This window comes from Siphateles boraxobius, unplaced genomic scaffold (genome assembly GCF_051911475.1).
Source record: "Siphateles boraxobius isolate OS27281-9 unplaced genomic scaffold, OSU_SipBor_1 1, whole genome shotgun sequence".
Lineage (NCBI taxonomy): Eukaryota > Metazoa > Chordata > Actinopteri > Cypriniformes > Leuciscidae > Siphateles > Siphateles boraxobius.
The window spans coordinates 8,907,192-8,929,267 of NW_027508699.1; the positions used below are offsets into that span (position 1 = coordinate 8,907,192).

A 22,076-nucleotide genomic window follows, 5' to 3' on the forward strand; every position below is an offset into this window, starting at 1 on the left:
ATTTATTGTAAGCTACACTACACGTGGGCTATGGCAAAAGACTAATACAATTGAATAAAAAAATGAATAAACCAATTTTTTTTTTTACACTTAAATATAAATGAACATTTATGCACTCAATAGAAAAGTGACTCATAACTGATTATATTAAGAAGAGCATTATGATTTTATTTGCATATGATTAATAATACATTGTTATTGTGCATTTTTCTGTTATGTTGAGATTAAAGCATCAAATAAAGCATGTTGTTTTATTTGAAAATGAATAACTATTCACATGCCAGAGCAGTGTTTTGCTTTACCATATTCAGCTGTGTTAATTCAATTGAGTTTGTAGTTATTGAATATCAGGAAATACAGTTGTTCTTTTCACAAACTCAAATTAAATATGTTCACAGTCCATACATATTGGTATTGAAAATCCCGGCGCTGTTGCTATGTTCCCGGCGGGATAAATGCCTCTTGCGCCTGGCGCAAATCTAAAAGGGATTGGTCTGAAGTAGCTTCATTATTCATAGGTGTGGTTTGGGCGTAACGGGAAACAAACCAATAAGAGCTTTATATCACATTCCCTTTAAGAGCATGAGGAACGAGGTGTGCTTGTTCCATGGCGCAATACTATTATAACAGCGCATTTACCAGGCGCGCTTCAGAATCGGTTCACAGCCGAGGAGATCAATGTTCTCGTCAGGGCCGTAAAAGAAAGAGAAGTGACATTGGGGATGGGACAAGCCCAGCCAAATTAGCTTCGGTTAAACATGCATATAATATTTTGGGTAAATGTGTAAGCTTTATGCCCATCGTCATGGACATAACAATGATTTCCCTCGTGTTTTAATATTTTTCCTTATAATAATGTATCATTTGCAAAAAGTTAAATGCATCTGTGTAGATGAGAGAATCATCTACAGTGTATGCGCGTTGTTCACACCCTGTATTATGGCCAAGCATGCACGCTTAAAATAGGATCTGAATTTACGCGCAGCGCGCCATTGACTCTAGACTAGTTTTTTTCTGGTCATTGGCGCAATTGTTTTATATAACAGCAAAATAGCATGAGGGAAAGTTTGCGCCGGAACACGCCTCCTCTTTGCGCTGAACCGCCTCGGGGAGCGCAAGTGTATTTCTAAGTTAACTGACGTTTGTCTGTGGAGGGAAAAGTCCGCTTTGCGCGGGTGCAAAATAGGAATGATACATGCGTCAGTGTACAAAGTCATTTGCGCCAGGTGCAAGATAGGGCCCAGGGTGTTTACACAACAACGATGTACTAAAAATGGAAACGTTTTTCCTTCGCATTTTCACTTATCTCAAAAATTGATCTCAAAAACGCTGCATTATTCATGCCAGGCCAGTAGCTGGCGATACTCACCTGTAGACTGAACAATACGAATTCGCATGATGTTACCGTTTTCACAAATTTGCATTTTTGTAGTTTCTGAAAAACATTTAAAATTTTGAACGGCCAAAACGCATACATTTTTTTTTTTGTGGAAAATGGTGTTGTATAAAATGGCCCCTCAGGCAAAGACAGTGAAAAAGAAAACTATGACCTAGAACAGGTCCTAAACAGAACATGTTATGACAATGAAACTAAACAGAACAAGATAATGAGTCTAAACAAGACATGATCATTATAGTTAGAACATTCACCAGTACGCTTTAACAAGGTTTTGGGGCAAAAGTAGTTTTGTTTAATGATATGTACAAATATGACTTACACATTATTTTTGGGCAACAAAATTGAAATTGTCCAGCAGCTTTTATCTGTTTTTGTTCTATGTCCGCTGTATCATGTAGTGCTGATCTAAAGTGTGTAAATTTTCACTTTGTTTTAATTTTGTTGTTTTTTTTAGCCCCAGGAAAGGTTTGACAATGAATCCATGTAGCACTTGCCATGACAAATGCTTAACACATCAGTCACAACCACTTTAACTCAACCCGATACATTCAACCGTTATTTCAACAATCCGATCCCACTAACAACTCAAACGCTGTTTAACGGTTCTGCTCTAATGGTTAAGTAGCCATTGTGCTTTGGAGAGCTGCGCTCTGTTGAGAAGGCTGGAATCTTGCGCTGCTTGTTTGACTGAGCGCTGAAACTGCTCCAGGCAATAACAACAAAGAAGATAAATATTTAGACTTAATTAAGGAGGGGAGTATTTCTATAACATTCCATAGCAGCTGTTCTCCTTAAGGCTGTCTACACCCCACCTGCCAATCACACTGATGGGGATATGTGTGACATTACCACTTTTAAAGTCAATATGAATGCATAAATGACCCCATTTAAGTTCTTAATGGACATTCCTGGTCTCATTGGGAACGATTCATCAGCTCATGTTTCATAAAGGTTCTTCCATCCTTTATGAATAACAACTTTAGAGTACTTTTAAAAAGATACAACAGGGATAAACGTAGGCTTTTCACTACTCCCATTGTGCATGATTGCAGAAACACACACAAAAAAGGCTTTTTTTTTAATTTACACACAATGTAATTAATAGTAAAATTCCATCAAATTGAATTAATTAATCCTTATGTGATTTAATTGAACAATTGATTACGGATTGTTCAATTATTCAATTAAATAACGTAAGGATTATTAAATTCAATATGATGAAATTTTACTATTAATTAAATTGCGTAAATCTTAAAAAAGGCTTAATTTTTTTGAGTGATATGTTTTATTGACCATTGATGGAGCAACAGATTTTGTGTGAAAATAAATCATAAAAGATGTTTGTTTGTTTAAAAATCTTATAAATGAGGTGGTTACGGAGCCTCCACACATGGGGCAAAAGGCACAAAGTACTGATACAAATACTTTAGCTAAAATATGGGAGTAGGACCTCAGGTATCTCCCGATTTCCTGGATCTTCCGCTCAGTCTGGCCGTTGGTTTGAGGATGGTAACCGGAAAAGAGGCTTACTGATACTCCGAGGAGCTTGAAGGCCCGCCAGACCCAAGAGATAAACTGCGGAGCCCGGTCCGATACTATGTCTTCGGGAAAGACAGAAGTGACGGAAAAAGTTCTGTAACATGGCTTCGGTTGTTTCGAAGGCCATAGGGAACCCCTTGAGGGGAATCAATTGACATGCCTTTGAGAAGCGGTCCACGATGACGAACACACAGGTATGGTTCCCTGAAGGTGGAAGGTCAGTTATAAAGTAAAGAAAACGTGATCATCAGCCTTAACGTTATTATCTCCAGGTCGATACGAGGCGCTGAAATCGAACCTGGTGAAGAATAAAGCCCACTGGGCTTGACGTGGGTTCAAACTCTCAGCAATACGAGGTTTCGATGATCGGTGATTACCTCGAACCGGTGATATGCTCCCTCCAGCCAATGTCTCCATTGCTCCAGAGCTAGCTTGATGCCGAGCAGTTCTCAATTACCTATGCCATAGTTCTGCTCCGCCGGGGACAGCTTCATGGAATAAAAGGCATATAGATGGAGTCTAGGAGGATCACCCTGCCGCTGAGATAGGACAGCTCCGACGCCGGTAGAGGAGGCGTCAACCTCGACAATGAACTGGAGATCTGGATCTGGGTGGACCCGGATCGGAGCGGCTTGGAAGGCTTCTTTGAGTTTTAAAACGCCTCTGAAGCAGATGGGGTTAAGGATAGGGAGTTGGGCCGGCCTTTGAGTGAAGAGGTCAGAAGTGAACTGAGTAGGCTATAGTTGTGAATAAACCGTCTGTAGAAGTTTGCAAATCCTAGGAAGTGCTGGAGCTCCTTGATGGTAGTGGGTTGAGACCAGTTCCGAATGGTATCCACCTTTCTCTGATCCATATGGATGCCACGTTGATCGATGTCATATCCCAGGAAATGTACGGAGGTGGTATGGAACTCGCACTTGACCAGCTTAAGGCGAGACACTACAGGTGAATAGGGTATTTTTTTTAACTAGCAGATATCACCATGAAACTTTGCCAGTTGATTACCTACATTAAGATGAGAAAAAAATGTATTACAAGTTTTCTGTAATTTAATGTTTAAATATGCAAATTAGACATTATCTAATTAAATATGCGCAAATCTGCATATATTTTAAAAAACGAAATCTGAGTATTGGATAAAGCCAGGTTCAAAATAATTTTTTCATTGTTTTCACATATTAGATGGGAAAAAAATTACAGAGGGATTTATGGATATCTACTTTTGTTATCCTGTAAATCAGAATATACTGCCAATAGCCTTAAAAAAATGATTTTCGACATGTTTTTTGGAATAAAATGTTATGTAAATCAGGCTAAGAATAATATATTTACAAATCCCTCTGTAAATGTCTTCATAATATAACTAGGTACAAGACTGGAAAGTTTGGTGTATATAGGTGCTACTGACGTGGAGATTTCGGACTTGGAGTGAGAGAGAAAAGTCATTTTGAGAAAACGGGCTTTAAAGAATTAGCATCAGCCAATGAGATCGCGCATTTAGAGTAAAATCCCCCCTTTTACTTTCGCGATTGGTTGCTGATAAAAAGGAAATGACCATATTTGGATCCGGCAGTATTGTACAGCAGAGAGCAAGCTTTCTAACGGTGTGTGTGATGACAGAGTGCAGATCGCGATCGCGGAGCAGAAGGATGATTTATAATGACAACTTTTGATGAGTTTATGAGCAATCTACAGACGCAAACAGGCAAAGTGTAGTAAAATAAAGACCTAAATGTGTATTTCTGACTTTTTTTCACCACAAGTCTGAAAGAAGACATGTTATTGAAGACAAATATCCTAAAATCTCAAAATTGACCAGTGAAAAAAAAACCCGATGTTTTTGCCTACCGTGTCTCGCCTTAAGGTAAAGACAGTGATTGCGGAGCATCCAGAGGACCCGCGTAACGTGGAGGTGATGTTCGGCCAGGTTCCGGGAATAGATGAGGATGTCATCGATATAGACCACGACGAATCGTTGGAGGAATTCCCGGAACACCTCATTCATATAGCCCTGGAAGACGGAAGGTTAGTTGGACAGGCCATAGGACATGACCCGATGTGAGCTCCCAATTGTTGTTTCAGAGCTGCCGTGACCAGAGGAAGTGGATGGCTGTACTTTATAGTATGTGAGTTGAGGTGACGGTAGCCGATGCATGGCCTCAATCCTCAGTCCTTCTTTGCCGAGAAGAAGAATCTTGAAGCAGCAGGGGATGTAGATGGTCTGATGAAAAGTTGTCGAAGTGCCTCTTGGATATACTCCTCCATGGGCTTCTGCTCTGGGATGGACAGTAGATAAGCTCTGCCCTTGGGTTGAGTTGATGAGAGCTTGCGCTGTAACACAAATGTGGGGAGTTATGACATATACCGTGGTACGGGATAAAGAGTCTATTTGAGGTGGAAGTTGAATGGTACTCACCGCTGGGCGTGGTGGTCGAACCGGACAGGCGGTGATGATATGACCCTCTCTCCCACAGTAGAGACACAGTTGATGGAGCATTCCTCTGACGCTCTGCATGGGTTAGATGGTAGGAATCAACCTGCATGGATTCAGGAGCTGGAAGGGCGACTGATGGTGCAGAGGGCGGAGGATACACAGTGGGGTTCAGGAGAGAACAAGAGGTGAGACGTTGAGCTATTCGGATAGTTTTTTGAATGAAGTTCTTGAGACCCATTGTGTCATCATAAACAACCATCAGTTGACGAAACTCAGGATTAATTCCTTGTCGGAAAGTGGTGAGCAATGCAGTCTCATTCCAGCCACTCGTGGCAGCTAGAGTGCAGAATTGAAGAGCGTAGATGCTTACCGAATTATCCGCTTGGTGTAAATTGAACAGTTGATCATGAACAGAGAGTTCCGAAGTGGTTTGTCCAAACACTTCCTTGAAGTGTCTTAAGAAATCTGAGAGTGAAGTAATGATTTGGGCATTGGAATGCCACATTGATGGAGTCCACTGCAGGGGGCACGTCCAGCCAGCAGCGAGATGACAAATGCGACTCTAACGTGATCGGTGGTGAAATGGTGAGGCTGCATCACACAATATAGAGAGCATTGCAAAAGGAACTCGCTGCAATCCTCTGCATCTCCGGTGAATGTTGGTCGGGCCATGGGACTAGCAGAGGCAGCAGGCGAAGCAAAAGGTGCTGTGTGTGGAAGTGATGAACGTTCGGCTTGAATCAGATCGCCGGGAATGGCGGGTGGATTGACAGATGTTGAAGGCTGGAGGGAAAGACGAACGACGTGAACCAGGTCTGTAAACGGATCGGTGGGGCGATCCTCTGCAGGATCCGTGGGACTCTGTATGTGGTCTGGTCTTCTGTCACAGAGGGAAGCAGACAAGTAAGTGATATGTAAACAGTTTTATTGAGCAGTGGCATGGATCCGAACAGTTATGCAGACAGGTGAGCTTGTTGCAGAGAGACAGAATGGATGAAGGACTTAGCTAGATGATAATACGGGTCTGTGTCTTGTAGATGAACGGAGAGAGAGCAGCAGGCTGTAGGCGGATGACAGGTGGCTGAAGACGGATGACAGAAGACGGATGACAGAAGACGGAGTTCGGGTAAAGAAGCGGGTAAGAGTCTGTATGCGTTCGTAGGGACGAGACCAGACAAGGGAGTGAAGGAGAAGAGAGTCTATAGAGTGTGCGCTGATGATGATGTGCAGCGTGCTGATCTGGTGACTCCGTTACACATATAGTAGACTGGACACTGAATTGAGGAAAGGGAGGAACTTAAGTACACATAAAAACAAGGCTAATTATTTAAAAAGCTGAACCAAACAAACTCAAAATGAACAAAGGAACACAGAAAACTAGTGAATACAAACTAAAAGTCCACAAATTCTAAAACAAAGTGAAAATCGCTGTGACATCAATACAGTTAAGCACACTTTTTTTCCTCAAAAGGTATTCCTTTTCTGTTAATAAAGTTAATTAATAACAAAACAGTAAACTTGCATTTTATTCTTCCAGAATCAAACCAATCCCAGATGGATTAAACATTATACTTACATTCTTTCGTGTTGAAGATCCAGAAGTAGAGTCTTACTGTAGGTAAAATGAGCAACAACAGAAGCCTAGAAGAGAGAAAGAAAGGTCAGATACATTTCCTCAAGTATCTGCAAGAATCAGTGGATTATGGATGCACATATTGCTCTTACAGCTACACATATCAAGTTTACCATGGGGAGATTGTAAATGAATTTAACGCTTATTTTCTTACTCAACACAGGCTTTCTTTTTCAGTTTGCTGTCTGTTGAGAATAATAGTGTGTTGTGCAACGACACATCAGACCGTTGCCCAGCCACACTTGTCATAGCATGCATGTCACCATGGATCCGCTCCTGGATAAACAATACATATCTTTAAGTCATGTAACCGATTAAAGACTTTTAAATACAACATGGATTGGCTTCACAAGGTCCCTTATGGTCTGTGCGTAGATTCAGTTTAAAGCAATATCGCAGGTTCAGTATATCAAACTTAATTTTCGACCTATTCTTAGGTTGTTCGGATGTGGTTAAAATATAGGCTATCACTGTATTTCCAACTTCTTTTTAAGGAAATTAGCCATGAGTATAACAGGACATGAATCACATTCAGTTACAAGCAATAAGTTGCCACTGGTGTCACTAATAACAAGGGTTTCTGAATTCTGATTTGTGTCAAAAATTATTTTTATTTTCTGTGTAGTTATATTCAACTGTTGCCATTATAATGTAATTATGCAGAACTTTAATGTGCGTAAAATGAAATGAATTATTATATTACAGGTTAAATAATGCATGTCTTAATGGAAGAATTAATGCAATTAAAAAAAAAAAAGCTTTACATTTCTGCTTTTAAATTCTCCAAAGAGTTGTCACCATACTCTCAGAAAAAGTATGGGGACATACTTTTTTTTTTTTTGCACTTTGGAACCCATTTCAAGGTTTGCATTCTCGAGCCACCACGCACTGTTGTTGTGCTAATGAGCGGGCAGGAGCGCGTTAAGGGTTTTCTGATAGAACCATGTTGGGTCCCACTTTATATTAAGTGGCTTTAAATACAATGTATTTACATTGAAATTAATAATTTGATACAATCGACTTATTGTGTACATACATGTTTTTACATTGTACTTATATTTTGAAAATACCTGCATGTAATTACAGATGTAATTAACGTATGTTACATGTATAATTACACTGTTGACCTTCCCTTACAACTTAACCCACCCTTAAACTGACCCATACCACCAAACCTGACCCTAATCTTATTTGTAGCACACCTCAATAGCAGCAAACGTTTTTTACAATACAACATGAACACAATAAATACATTGTACTTATTTTTCGATGTAAATACATAGTACTTAAAGCCACTTTATAAAAAGCGGGATCCTATGTTGTGTTAGCTAAGTTAATAACTATTGATCTTTGCAACGGAAGTGAATCAATCAAAACTAACTTTAGCTGGACAATATTCTTGAGTTGTTGTAAACCCAGAACAATCTCTGTTAATTTCCCATTATCACTGTAAAGCTGCTTTCAAACAGTCCATATTGTTAAAAGCGCTATATTCAATTCAATTCAATTCAATTCAATTCAATTCAAATTCAATTCAATTCAATTCAAATTTATTTGTATAGCGCTTTTCACAATACACATTGTCTCAAAGCAGCTTTACAGAAAGTGCATTTCGGAAATGTACATGGAAAAATACAGTTAGTTATTCAAGTAGTAATTTATGGCATAACATATCGCCGGCTTTGAGTCGTCTCTTCACAGGCGTCGAGTCGTCTCTTCACAGGCGTTGGGGCATCTGAAGTCTCTGTGAGAGGCTGGATACAAACTGGAGCTGACTAACGCTATTTACCTCGGGACTAGCGTCCCGAGATAACAGCAGAAAGGCAGATGGGAAATTATTAGCATAGCTGATGTTCATAATGTTAATGCATTCGAACTGATTCAGCAGTAGTATTAAAGGTTAAGCATTAAGTGAATGCTTGGTTAAAGAGATGCGTCTTTAATCTAGTTTTAAACTGGGACAGCGAGTCTGAGTCTCGAACAATATCAGGAAGGCTATTCCAGATATATAATATATATATAATATATAATAATAATAATAATAATTTAAAAAAAGAACAGCCATCACAAAAAAAAGTGGATCATCTAACGACACAGTATTAAGAATCAAGGGTTAATAAACTTTTGAACAGGGTCAGTTTTATAAATTCAGCAATTTTTTTGTCTTGTGGACTATATATAAACATATTTTATGTAAAATATCTCAATCAGGAAATACTTAATAAAACATAATATGCATTTTGTATTATCCCTCTTATTTTGTTAAAATAGTGAACATTTTGCAGATTCTGCAAGGGGTATGTAAACTTATGAGCACGACTGTATTATTACCTAAAGTGCATATTTTACTTCCTAAATGGTACGTTTGAACCTTTTTTTTTTGCCTAGGAGACCATTTAGTCTTAGAAATTTTTTTAGGCTAATCAACATTATGCCATAAAAAATGTTGTTTTGAACCTTCGGTTTTTCAGTTTAATATCCTTTTTATAAAGACTGTACTCTACATACAGATAACAGATGCTAAGTTGCAAGATTGTTTTTTTAGACGCCTTTTCTTTGGAGCTACTGAAATACTGTCCGTACGCAAGTTAAGTTCAAGTCAAAATCTGTTACTCTATCAATGCTCAATACAAGCATTTATATTTTTTTCCGCAATCATACACTATGGGAGTATGTGAAAAGCACACTTTTCATAGGGTGTGCCGTTGTACCCTATAACCCCGATTGTGTTTGACTGAAAGAAGAAATTCAAACAGACAGCCTTAAAAAGAAACCTGTGACCACTTAATCAAACCATTTGTAACGAGACTAACTGAAACACAGAGAAACATGAGAAAACTGAGGCACAAAACTGAAACAATAACCCATCCAATATAACAAACTCTGATTATCCCTAACAGGTACACACACAATAACCACTGTATATTTATTTTGAGTCAGGACTTTTCGAATTATTGTCATTCAGTTCACAGCACATTTCAGTCCAGCAGCAAGAAGTATCATACATAATTGCTTTGTTTTTTGGATCAGCTGATCAAACTAAATTGCAGGATGCATCACCGGCTCCTCCCCAGCACAACCTCTGTGTGAAAATTAAAACCTTGAGGTTATTTTTAATTGAGCGCTATTAATACTCAGGAAAGCAGGGGCCACTGCAGATGCCTCATTATCTTCACTCTTTAATGTGTGAAGCAGATGAATTCATTTTCCCATGACTGAGCTTTCAAACACAGACCTGCCGTGATTGGTCTGTGCTCTGCTGCTGTAGGCATAATTTGTCTTGCTGTGAGACTGTTAAATACGAAACATTTCTAATTATGGCTTGACATCACCATGAAATCAAAATAGAAAATTATTATTTTTTATGGAATATTGGAGTAGTTATTGTAAATGATTTATCTGTGTACATTATTTTTTGTTAATTCATGAGCCCTCATAATCTTTAATCAAAATAACTTACCCTCTCTCTTGCAGCTCATCTCTTCTCTCCTTTGATGATGTGTTTAATGGCAAGAGGGTGGGACAACCTGTCAATCACATGACATCACAGCAATAGCAAAGTCCTTTTCAAGGAAGTCTGTTTCAGGCATTCAAGACCAAGGGCCCTATTTTAAGGATCTAATGGCACTTTCCACTGCATGGTACGGTATGGCTCACTTGTGGCGCTTTTCCACTGCATGGTACGGTACGGTACGGCTCGCTTCGGCTCGCTTTAAATGGTACCACCTCTGTTGAGGTTCCAAGCGTACCGTACCGATACTAAAATGTGACGTGAAAACACTGGAGATGACTGATTGTTCAGACAGACAGAATCGTCACTACCAGCGTCATTGTATTTGGCGAGACATCAAAACCGCTAGATTTAAATAGCCAGTAACAGCCACCGCTGTAGCACCTGTTTTAAAACTACTTGCTTAAAGAAAAAAAACTTCCAAAAAAGAAATGGCTGAATCGTGGTCAGTGGACGAGAAGTGCAGACGTTCCTCTCGTTGGTTGTCGAGGAGTGCATAAACTATATGATCAGTCATAATCCCACCCACTTTGAAGCGGTACTAACTGCAGTGGAAAAGCAACCGAGTTAAAGCTATCCGAGCCGCGCCGTGCCGCGCCGTGCCTCGCCGTGCCGCGCCGAGTCGTACCACGCAGTGGAAAAGCGAAGCGAGCCGAACCGTGCCGCGCCGAGCCGAGCCGAGCCGTACTGAGCCGTACCATGCAGTGGAAAAGCGCCATAAGTGCATGGTCTAAAGCGCACGGCACGAGTGCACTTAGGGGCGTGTCCGAATCACTTTTGCTAGTTTAACGACGGGAAAAATGGTCGGCACGCCCAGCGCATAGTCTAAAGGGTTGTCCCTATTCTCTTAATGAGTAATGGGTGTGTTTCGCTATTTACATGGTGGAATTTGCAAGCAAAAAAACTGAACGCTCTAGCGAGGAAACGGATCTGCTCGTGCGCAAGGTTAAAGAGCAGACCATCTACAGGACAAATTGTATGCGCGTTGTGGACCCCAAGTCTACTTAAATGGGGGAAATCCTGAAATCTCAAAAACTGCTTGCCAAACTCGCGGTTAAACAACATATTTACAATCAAATACCATTAAATATGCTTATTTTTCAGGCCAGAACAGGAATGTGCAGTTCTAAGCGCGCGTTTAAGGCTGGATCTCAAATGGCACACTTCATGTGGACTCGCGGTCTCATGGCCTTAAATTGCGCATGCTCACCAAGTGTACGGGTCCATAGGGTGTCCCATTCGGCATTTCAGCGCTCAGAAGTGTGCTCACGAGTGCCGCCTTTCTGCCCTCGATGCGAACTTCAGCGAAGCCCGCACTTTCGCACCCTCCACATGAGTAACCTACCCAGGAATCATAGCGGACATCCAATCAGATAAATGAGGGTAGGAGTTTCGTGGCTGTTTGACTTTCAGTGGCATGATGTAATCAAGCCTGTCCCACAATACACTCTTGTGTACCCTCGTGGACTCGAGGCCTGCGCCCCTTAGGTCTGCCCTTCCTGACGTCACCAAGTGTGAACTTGAAGGAGGTCCACAAGGCCGGTGTGCCATTTGGGATCCAGCCTAAGAAGACTGAGGGCGCTTCTCAATACTCATATTGATGCTTCCTCTTTTCCTCGCTCCTCCGTCCTCTAGCCTGAAAACCGATCAAAGAAAGCAATCTTGAAGGACATCTTAATCCTCTAATTGCACAGTGAGGAGGTGAGGAGGGACGAGGAGTGAGGAAGCTTCCAGAGGAGTCACACGAGGATACACAGGTTTATCCTATTTGCGGAAGATTCTTGTTGAGAAACCTGACGCACGTATAATATATATACACCCCTTCACATCAGTCACACTTTTAATTTATGCTTTACTTTTGCCTTTTAAATAAACCATATATCACACATATTTCAACAGGCCATCTTGCTTTATTATTAAAATCGCAACTACTGTTTCTTACAGAATGTTAAAGGCCCAATGAAGTGCCTTGGAACGCGCAGGTTTGTTTGATGCGTTGACGTAATTTCCACTGAAACAGGAAGCTAAGGGGGGACATATTGAATGGCTCCTCCCCTTTTCAAATAACCAATAGCGTTTAGTTTACCTCACAGACTGCAAGTCGTACTTGACAGCACAGTGGAAGCGAATCAGAGCGCTGATGATATGTCGGATTCTAGAGCACATTTGATTGGACAGAAGATGTGGTGAGAAGCAGAAGTCCGCGGTGATGTCATAAAAATCTGTGATCCATTTTAGCTGAAGTGAGAGAGTGTAAGTTCTCTTTCAGTCGCTCACTTTCAATGTAGTCGACGTGTCAACTGATTGGGATCACTCTTAAGGAGCCTGTCATCTTCGAGTAGCTATTGATAAAACGAGCCAATGCACATTGGCGTGCGAGCAAATAAATAAAATAATAAATAAATAAATACGGAAGTGAATGCACGCACCATGTCTTTCACTTCGGAGAGACTGTAAGTTTTGAATGCTTATATCTCCTAAATGCAAATTTTGTCATTGTTTTGGAACACACCAGCTTATTCATAACCTTAAGGATAACATATTCATACTAAAAGCTAAAATAATTACATTTTGATTTTAGGGGGCCTTTAATGCTTTTTTTAAAGACTTTACTATAGGCCCTACTCCTAAATGCAAACTGAAACTGTTCCCCACAGAAAACAGTTTGTTTTAAGTATATATTTATCAAAGTATCCTACTTATCTATATGTATTTATTTATGTTCAAATAAATGACTCAATGGTGACCACATAAAGTGTTAGCTGTTTTTAATTTTTTGAAAGGTCCGTCTGCTTTATATATGGCACTAGATGCATTGTGTATTAACTTTGTGTCACCAGGTGAACAAACAAGGAACCAAAAAACATTTGTTGACTCGTTTCCAAGGGGAAGAAATGCCGGTGTAACACCGGGCCGGCTCTGGGTTTACACCATAGACAACATTGGGTGCTTCTCCATATCCCTCCTCGTCTCCTCGCTCCTCCGTCCTCCATCCTATGACCCGGAAACCCATCGAGCTCAGCCATCTTGAAGGACATCTCAATTCTCTAATTGCTCCGCGAGGAGGCGAGGATCGAGGAGTGAGGAGGCTTTCAGAGAAGTCATGAGCGAGGATACACAGGTGTATCCTATGCGGAAGTGTTTTATCGACTAAACGTGACGCACGTATCAATTCTCCTCCCCCTTCACATCGGTCACAATTGTTTTAATTTATACTTTACCTTTGCAGTTTATATAAACCACACATCTCACATATTTCAACAGGGTATCTTGCTTTATTATTATTTATTATGAATTTCTTAAATAAACAAACTTCAACAACATAAGGACAGATCCTTTGAGCGCTGCTGATGACGCTATGAAGTGACACTTGAGTTATCAAGTATTCCAATGTATAAAAAAAGCTTTCATTCGATTCCTCCGTCCTCCTTTTACTTTCCTTGCGTCCTTCCCTCGCATCCTACAGGGGGAGGAGCTGAGGCGCGAGGAAAGGAAACGAGGAAAGGAAACGAGGATGCACAAATAAGAAATGAGAAGCACCCATGGTTTACACATCATATGACTGCCGACTATAATGAGGGCCAGCTGAAGCCAATGATTAGCGCTTCGGAGTATAAAGAGAGGGAGTAGAAGCACAGTAAGGGGGAAGAACAAATGTTCCGGCAGTAGGAGAGCGTCGCACGAGTGCTCAAGTAGATTGCAGCAGTGACAGTGAGCGGCGCCAAGTGCGGAAAGCTGAGGTTTAAGGCCTGATCGTTGTTCCATGTTGGGTCCCCCGAGGCATGCTCATTAAGTGAGTCTTTTAGAAACCACGAACAGCAACGCAACGAAGTAAGTGAGAAAATTATACCAAGGAAGGAGAGTGACTGGCAGAAGAGAGTGGAAACCCGCTGTAGGATTCATGTGATTCACCGAGGGAAAGTTAAGTGCACCCTTTTATGATTTACATTCTGGAGAAAATAACATGCAAAGATTTACGATCACCAGTGTACGACTAACCTGTGTTTGTGGGCAGTGTGTGTTATCCTGTTGACAGAGCAAAGAACAATAATGGTAACGGCTGGGAAGATCGCTGAATCCATGTTCATCTTCTGAGACCACTATTCCTTGGATCATCCGCCTTATGAAGAGAAACGAGTTGATTGATCGCTGTGAAGATAGAGTGAGTTTGCAGTGTCTGAAAGAGTGAAACAAACACGTGTGGAGATTTATAAGAGTGATTAATGCACACGTGTGGTGAGATCTAACAACTGTTTTCTCTGAGTCTCTGATGGATGAAAGTGACCCATAACTTTGAAGATTCTTTCAAACTGATCTGTCTGCTCAGCTGTGTCCAGGTCCCTGAGATTGTGTGCATGGTGCGGAGGAGAAAAGCTCAACGCACCTTGATTGCCACAGATCACGAGCACTGTATCCCACGGCAAAGAAAGTCCAGCCTCACTAATTCTCCCAACGACGCCGTTCTATCACACACGGAACGAGAGCGAAGGCTGGTAAAGTACCCCGTCTCTTCCTCCCCTAATACTGTCCGTCTCACTGTCAAATTGTCTGTTCCTTGCATGAAGCAAAGAAGCTACTGGGAAGAGTTGAGTGGTGGCTCGGATCCGAGCACGTCAACGGATCCGAGCCTCGAAACTGTCTGTCCCACGAGCTGATTCAACGAGTCTAACGGCGAGAAAAGCCACTGTCTGTCCCACGAGCTGATTCAACGAGTCTGACGGCGAGAAAAGCCACTGTCTGTTCCACAAGCTGATTCAACAAGTCTAACAGCGAGAAAAGCCACTGTCTGTTCCACGAGCTTATTCAACAAGTCTAACGGTGAGAAAAGCCACTGTCTGTTCCACAAGCTTATTCAACGAGTCTGAGGGCAAGGAAAGCCACTGTCTGTCCCACGAGCTGATTCAACGAGTCTGACGGCGAGGAAAGCCACTGTCTGTCCCACGAGCTGATTCAACGAGTCTGACGGCGAGAAAAGCCACTGTCTGTTCCACGAGCTTATTCAACGAGTCTGAGGGCAAGGAAAGCCACTGTCTGTCCCACGAGCTGATTCAACGAGTCTGACGGCGAGAAAAGCCACTGTCTGTCCCACGAGCTGATTCAACGAGTCTAACGGCGAGAAAAGCCACTCTGTCCCACGAGCTGATTCAACAAGTCTGACGGCGAGAAAAGCCACTGTCTGTTCGACGAGCTGATTCAACGAGTCTGAGGGCAAGGAAAGCGACTGTCTGTCCCACGAGCTTGTTCAACGAGTCTGACGACGAGAAAAGCCACTGTCTGTCCCACGAGCTGATTCAACGAGTCTGACGGCGAGAAAAGCCACAGTCCGTCCCACAAGCTTATTCAACGAGTAAGACGACGAGAAAAGCCACTGTCTGTCCCACGAGCTTATTCAACGAGTCTGACGACGAGAAAAGCCACTCTGTCCCACGAGCTCACCCTGAGAGGAAAAGTCACTCTGTCCCACGAGCTCACCCAGAGAGGAATATACTTACCTGAAGAACGGAAACGTAGCCTACCTACCAGCACTCCCCTCCCCGTATCTCACCAAAGCTACAGCCACGAACGTCCCTGCCCCTGCTTTGATCCTATTACTAAATAAAAATGTACCTTTTAAATTCACTTTGGTTGTCTGCCTCTTGGTGTCCTCTGGTGTCTGCTCCTTCAGAGTGTGGTAAATAACCTTGGCCTTAACATCGATGACATAACTTTGAATTTAATACTAAAATTACAATCATGTTGGGGTTTCATGGGGACTTTCTATAGACGTAAAGCTTTTTGTACAAACCTATTGGGCTCTATACTGTAACCCTAAACCCATCACAGGAAACTTTCTGCATTTTTTAAATTTTGATAATGCCATCTTTGTGGCACGCACGCGTACACACAAGACTAAGTCTTTAAATTTTTTTATATAGTGAATCACCCCCATCTTGTGGTGGACATGAAATGTCCAATGCTAAACAGATATAGGCCTAGGTCTACCTTTCAAATCTCACATTTTTCTATTTGATACAAATTAAATAATTAGGTTATTTAATGTCTCCAAATGTCCACAGCATTTTTGGAATACTAACTTATTTTATATACACATTGTTATCATTCAAACTACATCGAACCAAGGAGGAACACATGAAATCAAATGGAAGCACGAGGTACATTGCACTCAAACATAGAAAATAATAAATATGGAGATACAAATAATTATTGGCTGTTCTGCCCACTCCTCTGTAATCAGAGATCTAATGTTGTTATTATTATCTTATTAAACAGAAGGATAGGCTACTTGACGATTGGAAATACTGACGGTGTGTGTTGCCAGAAGTCACCGTCAGTGTCCGCCGTTTCAGAGTCCCGCCTACCTAAAACCCATTTTTACACCTTCATTGATCAGTGATTGACAGGCGAGAAAGAAGAATGAAGGCAGAATGAATGGTGCCTATAGTCAACAAGCATCACTCCCCAGTGAGTCAGAGCGCATGCGCAGTGCTTACGCTCTGGATGCTACTCAATAAAGAAAAGCAAGCTGCCTGTTCGCCAAAGTAACGATTTAAAGGAGAAGAAATGTCTCGAAATAGTGCATCAGATATGCATGATGAAATAAGGATTGCCAGCCAAATGACAAAATGTGCGGACGCCAATGCTTCTCCGCGCTCCGATCGTTTCATCTTCGGTCCAAAATGCCACTTGCTTAAGTGACATACGAGGATAGAGGCATAAACAGTCATTGATAAAGGGATATAAAGCAAATTTACAAATATGAACGTTACGTTGCTTAAAAAGCGACGGCTGGACTGTGTGTATGCGGTGCTGTTTTGGCTCCATCACGGTGTGTGGATGTGCTGTTCCGCGGCCGAAGAGTATCATTTTAGCGTTGAGGTAAGACTGGCCCAACATCAGCATCTTCTGCTTGTGTGTTGACAATAAGCTTTTACTAAGACCTATAAAATCATGGTATTGCAGCCAGGTCATAAATAGACCAGGACAGCACAGAATCACGTTGAATCACTTGGTGGATCTGCACCATGTGCCGCCTGATTATGTGATATTGAAGGCTATATATATATACAGCTGTTCTATTCTAGTCTAGTCTTATCTGTGCTCAGTAAACAGGAATGCAATTCTATTCTGTGATACCTAGTATAGTAAACAGAAATGCTGTGCTGTTCTGTTCTATTCCAGTCTACTCTGGTTTACCCTATTCAATTATTCTGTGTACTGAGTTGACAAGAATGCAATTCTATCCTGTTATATTCTATGCAAGTCTATGCTGTTGTATTCAGTAATTTTGTATGCAAAGTAAAAATGAATATTCTGTTCTATTCTGTACACCAAATTACAGAATAAATTCCATTGGAATATAATGGACTATAGAGTAGAATTGAATAGAATAGCATTTTGGTTTTTCTTTGTATTACAGAATAGAGCATATAATTCCTGTTTACACTGTATTAGAAATGAACAGAATAAAAAATAATCCCTATCTATTTTGTATACTGAATTATGGAATAGCAAAGTGTAGACTCTCATTCCTGTCTTTTTAGTTTACCAAATTACAGAATTAAACAAAGTAGATTCGACTAAACAAGAATTGGAATATAATGGTTATTTTCTTTGATACACAGTAACAAGGAAACATGTTATTTTATTCTGTATTAAAAAGTAAATTGAAATCCTATTCTATCCCATTCAAGTCTAGTCTTATCCTATTCTGTGATTCAGTGTACTAAACAGAATTCTATTATTTTCTATTGTATTATGTAATACAAAGATAACTGAAATGCTGTTGTATTCCCTTCTAGTCTATTCGATTCGGTGTACTGAACAAAATAGATATAATGGAATAAGTAAAATTCCTATCTTTGCCATACATTGAAATGCTGAATAGAATTAAGCATATTTGACTAAACTAGACTACAATACAATGATACAATTCTATAATACCATGCTTAGCCATAAGTAGACATGAATTCTGTTCTGTTAAATACTGATTTAACCAATTCTGCAATTGTGCACTAATTAAACAGGAATTTTATTATATTCTATTATATTCAAATATATCATATTCTATTCTGTGTACTGATCGATAGTATGAAGTATATCTCATGCTTCATACTCAGTCGTACACTGTTATGCAATTTAATGCACAAACTCCTAACAGCTCCTAACACTGCACACTCATAGGCGAGAGAGAGAGAGAGAGAGAGAGAGAGAAAGAGAGAGAGAGGAGAGAGAGAGAGAGAGAGAAAGAGAGAGAGAGAGAGAGAGAGAGAGAGAGAGAGAGAGAGAGAGAGAGAGAGAGAGAGAGAGATCAGGAACAATCAGAGCTACTGCTCCTTCCTCCGGTCCAAATCCATTCCCTCAGAGATGAAAATGACACGCCTCTAACGGGCCATGTGACAATCATTAGGGTGATGGAGAAAGCAAGACCTTGATTCACTCAGTGCTACTCAACTATAGACTCTTGTGATAATGTGAAGTACATAAAGATTATGTAAGTTGCTTAGTAAATATCCCCCAAAGTCCTCTGGGGCGAAATGGGTGCAAATGTGATGTTTAGTGCTGCAGGCAGCGCTGGTTGACATTGAGAGAATTTGTCACCCGCCTGGTTCTGTTTGGCTGGGAGGCATGTAGAGATGTAGAGGGCGCTGTGCCAGTGGATCAGCTCGTGGTGGACATGCTATTGTCATGATAATATTGATGCTGTTTCGGAATAGGCTTTATTGATGATACTGTCCTTCACAAATTACAACAATACCATTGTGACAGAACCATCAGAATACCAAATGAATGGTCTTCACTCTCTCAGTAACTATAACCCCTTGTTCTTCTCAGCTCTCTGCCACCCATGTACTGTAGCTCCTGTGTGGGTTTTTTTTGCTGGCAGGGCTGCAGTGGTTGGCAGCAGTTGTGAGTTGAGTTCACAGGTCAGTGGTCTTTGGGGAAGAGAGAGAGAGAGAGAGTGTGTGTGTGTGTGTGTGTGTGTATGTGTGTGTGTGTGTGTGTGTGTGTGTGTGTGTGTGTGTGTGTGTGTGTGTGTGTGTGTGTGTGTGTGTGTGTGTGTGTGTGAGAGAGAGAGAGAGAGAGAGAGAGAGAGAGAGTGAGAGAGAGAGAGAGAGAGAGAGAGAGAGAGAGAGATGAGTAATGACTGCTCGGAGGGGGGACTTCTGATCCCCGAACTAGGAATAGACTAGAGAGCACAAGGTTCAAGGATTCAGCAGAGAAATCAAGATTGGGTCCCCAGGGCTTTAATTACTCACGATTTTCGCATACAGGTGCAAATGTGCTTAGCTTAGTGCTAAGTTGGTAATGACATTTCATGTAGCTCTGGGTCTATATGTGATTAATAGAGAGTCAGGGGTTGTTGCTACATGCTATGGATCACTGAGATACTGTAAACAGTCATACTAGTTCAGATAAGGCGTGTGGGTTTTGTAGATGATAAGTAATTCATTTTTAATGAAGTTTAAAATGCATTTGAATCTGTTATGTCATGACGGGGTCATAAAACCTGTGATCATATGATTTATGAAAAAGGATTAAAAAAATCCATAGACATATGGAGGTATGTTTACACGACAACAATGTATTAAAAACAGAGACGTTTTTTCTCTTTTCGCGTACAGGCGACAACATTGTCAAAACGATCCCTGTTCACGCGGATCTGTGAAAATGACTAATAACGCTGTATTATTCATGCCAGGCCAGTAGATGGCGATGTCACTTTGTAAAGAAACTACGCGCCTATAGACTGAACAGGTAATACACATGCGCACAACGTCACCGGTTGCACAAATTCTCAATTTTCTCAGACGATAACGGTATTGTTTCCAAAAATTTGCACTTTGAAACCCGTTTTCAAAAGTGTGCATTTTCAGGCCCTCAAAACTCCGTCGTCGTGTAAATGAGTTGCCAAAACCCATAACAAGTTTTACGTTTTTAGTTGAAAACAGTGACGTGTAAAATACCCTTAAAGGGATATTCCAGGATCATTAGAAGCTCAAGCAACCGCACTTGTAGCATAATGCTGATTAATATGAATATTGACTTGTCCCGTTAAAAAAAGCATTACAGTAAAGTATCAACACTCTCTCATGACAATTCGTAACTGTACATTTTGAAGAATTGGTGGTGAATTCGTGGTGAATTCGTGAAAATCTACACCCCAATGATAGTTTGGTTCAGGGGTGGATCTTCATGCTTATGTTTTTCTAAAAATCATATGTTTTTGTACAAATCAAGCTGTACAAATTCAGATTGGGTTGGAAGTTATTAGGGCCAATCTGAAAATAGTCGCTGTCCCGTAAATAATATGCGTTTAAATGTTTGAATTTATATGAAACAAATTTAACACCAATTTGCCAAAACTTTAAATAGTATGTTTTCTCAGGCAAGCACATGCATTGAAGGTGGATGGGGCCCAATAGTCAGGGTTGGGGTAAGGGATGATGCGAGGACACAATGGTGCAGAGATGGGCTTGCATGTTCCAACGAACATTCGCAAACAGCATCGCAAACATACAGTATGTTGTTGGAACTACAGCTCTCGAGCTTTGGACAGAAGCATAGTGTCTTGTTAAATGATGGCAGACGGCTGTACGCATCGATTTACCGCAAAAGAGTAACACTTGACCTAACACATGACGCATTGATGAACGCAGAAGTACAGAGGATACAGCAAAATGAAATAAAAAATACCAGTCACAAATTAGAAGTCTAAAACAAGAATTTTTAAAGAGAAATGTCGGAGGAGCTTGAGTTTGTTGCCCAGCCCTGTTTGTTTGAAGGCTGTCAAAAGCTTACACTACTCCTACATCATGGATATTTTTCTTACACGAACGCATCGCTTCACTTCAGAAGGTCTTTATAAAGATGTATGTTTGGGCATAATTAAACTAATCAAATAATATGGATAAATTCCATATCTCTGTTACTTACTTTGTGGAGAACAGAAGATGAGTATCCTTAACTGAACAGAGCTTCTCACACTTACATGTTCTGTTAAACTAAATAGAGAAAAATACATGATTGTTAGGAAATTATTGTTACAATATTTAAAGTTATAATTTATAGACATTTTAATAAAGACATCATTTACCTGTTGAGAGAGTATATTGACAGTCTGTGTATGAAGTGAAGTTGTATAGCTGAGCTCCAGAAAATCAGTAAGGAGGAGGCTTTGACAGTTACAGATTTGGAAAACAAAAAAGTGGGAATAAAGAACCCTACACTCTAACACAAAGAACCATTTCAGCATATCAAGGGTTCTTCAGGACGATACGGTACTAAATAGAACTGTTACTCTACGTGTAAAGAACCATCTTTTTTTAGACGGTAGGATGACTTGAGGGTGAGTATAACATGGGCTAAATTTCACTTATGGGTGAACTATCCCTTAAAATAGACATTAATAAAATGAATACAATTGAAATATACATTTCAATCTATATTTTAGCGTCTTAACAATCCATTTTTGTAAAATGTGCAAGGGAACTCTGGAGTGTAACGTATGAGGGAACCAGAGATTAATCAAAAATCAAATAAAGGAAAATGACATGGAACA

The 22,076-nt window shown here is 40.6% G+C and overlaps 2 protein-coding genes across 3 annotated transcripts in view; one reads left to right on the forward strand and one right to left on the reverse strand.

Annotated features, from left to right (window-relative positions):
* Positions 1-1,668: 1,668 nt before the first annotated feature.
* On the reverse strand, positions 1,669-7,166 carry LOC143700777 (uncharacterized). Its single transcript, XM_077194444.1, has 6 exons — positions 7,098-7,166; positions 6,949-7,013; positions 5,355-6,646; positions 5,055-5,269; positions 4,787-4,949; positions 1,669-3,943 (listed from the first exon to the last, which is right to left on the reverse strand). Exons 3-6 carry the CDS (start codon positions 5,875-5,877, stop codon positions 3,906-3,908), a joined length of 939 nt encoding a protein of 312 aa, XP_077050559.1. The 5' UTR covers positions 5,878-6,646; positions 6,949-7,013; positions 7,098-7,166; the 3' UTR covers positions 1,669-3,905.
* Positions 7,167-16,985: 9,819 nt separating this feature from the next.
* The window catches only part of LOC143706786 (matrix metalloproteinase-16-like), a 59,430-nt gene continuing 54,339 nt past the window's right edge, over positions 16,986-22,076 (forward strand). For both annotated transcript variants that reach the window (XM_077199125.1, XM_077199201.1), the window contains exon 1: positions 16,986-17,392. In XM_077199125.1, the coding sequence (XP_077055240.1) occupies positions 17,273-17,392 (120 nt within the window). In that variant the 5' untranslated portion in view covers positions 16,986-17,272. The remainder of the gene's footprint in view (positions 17,393-22,076) is intronic.

Bases quoted from the DNA above. Each gene is read 5' to 3' on its own strand.
- LOC143700777 (XM_077194444.1), bottom strand. From the start codon at position 5,877: ATGTGGCATTCCAATGCCCAAATCATTACTTCACTCTCAGATTTCTTA. The intron at 4,950-5,054 runs GTACAGCCATCC...TCCGTCTTCCAG, and splicing joins CTCAACTCACATACTATAAA to GGCTATATGAATGAGGTGTT. The intron at 3,944-4,786 runs GTAGGCAAAAAC...ATCTTAATGTAG, and splicing joins TTACCTTAAGGCGAGACACG to GTAATCAACTGGCAAAGTTT.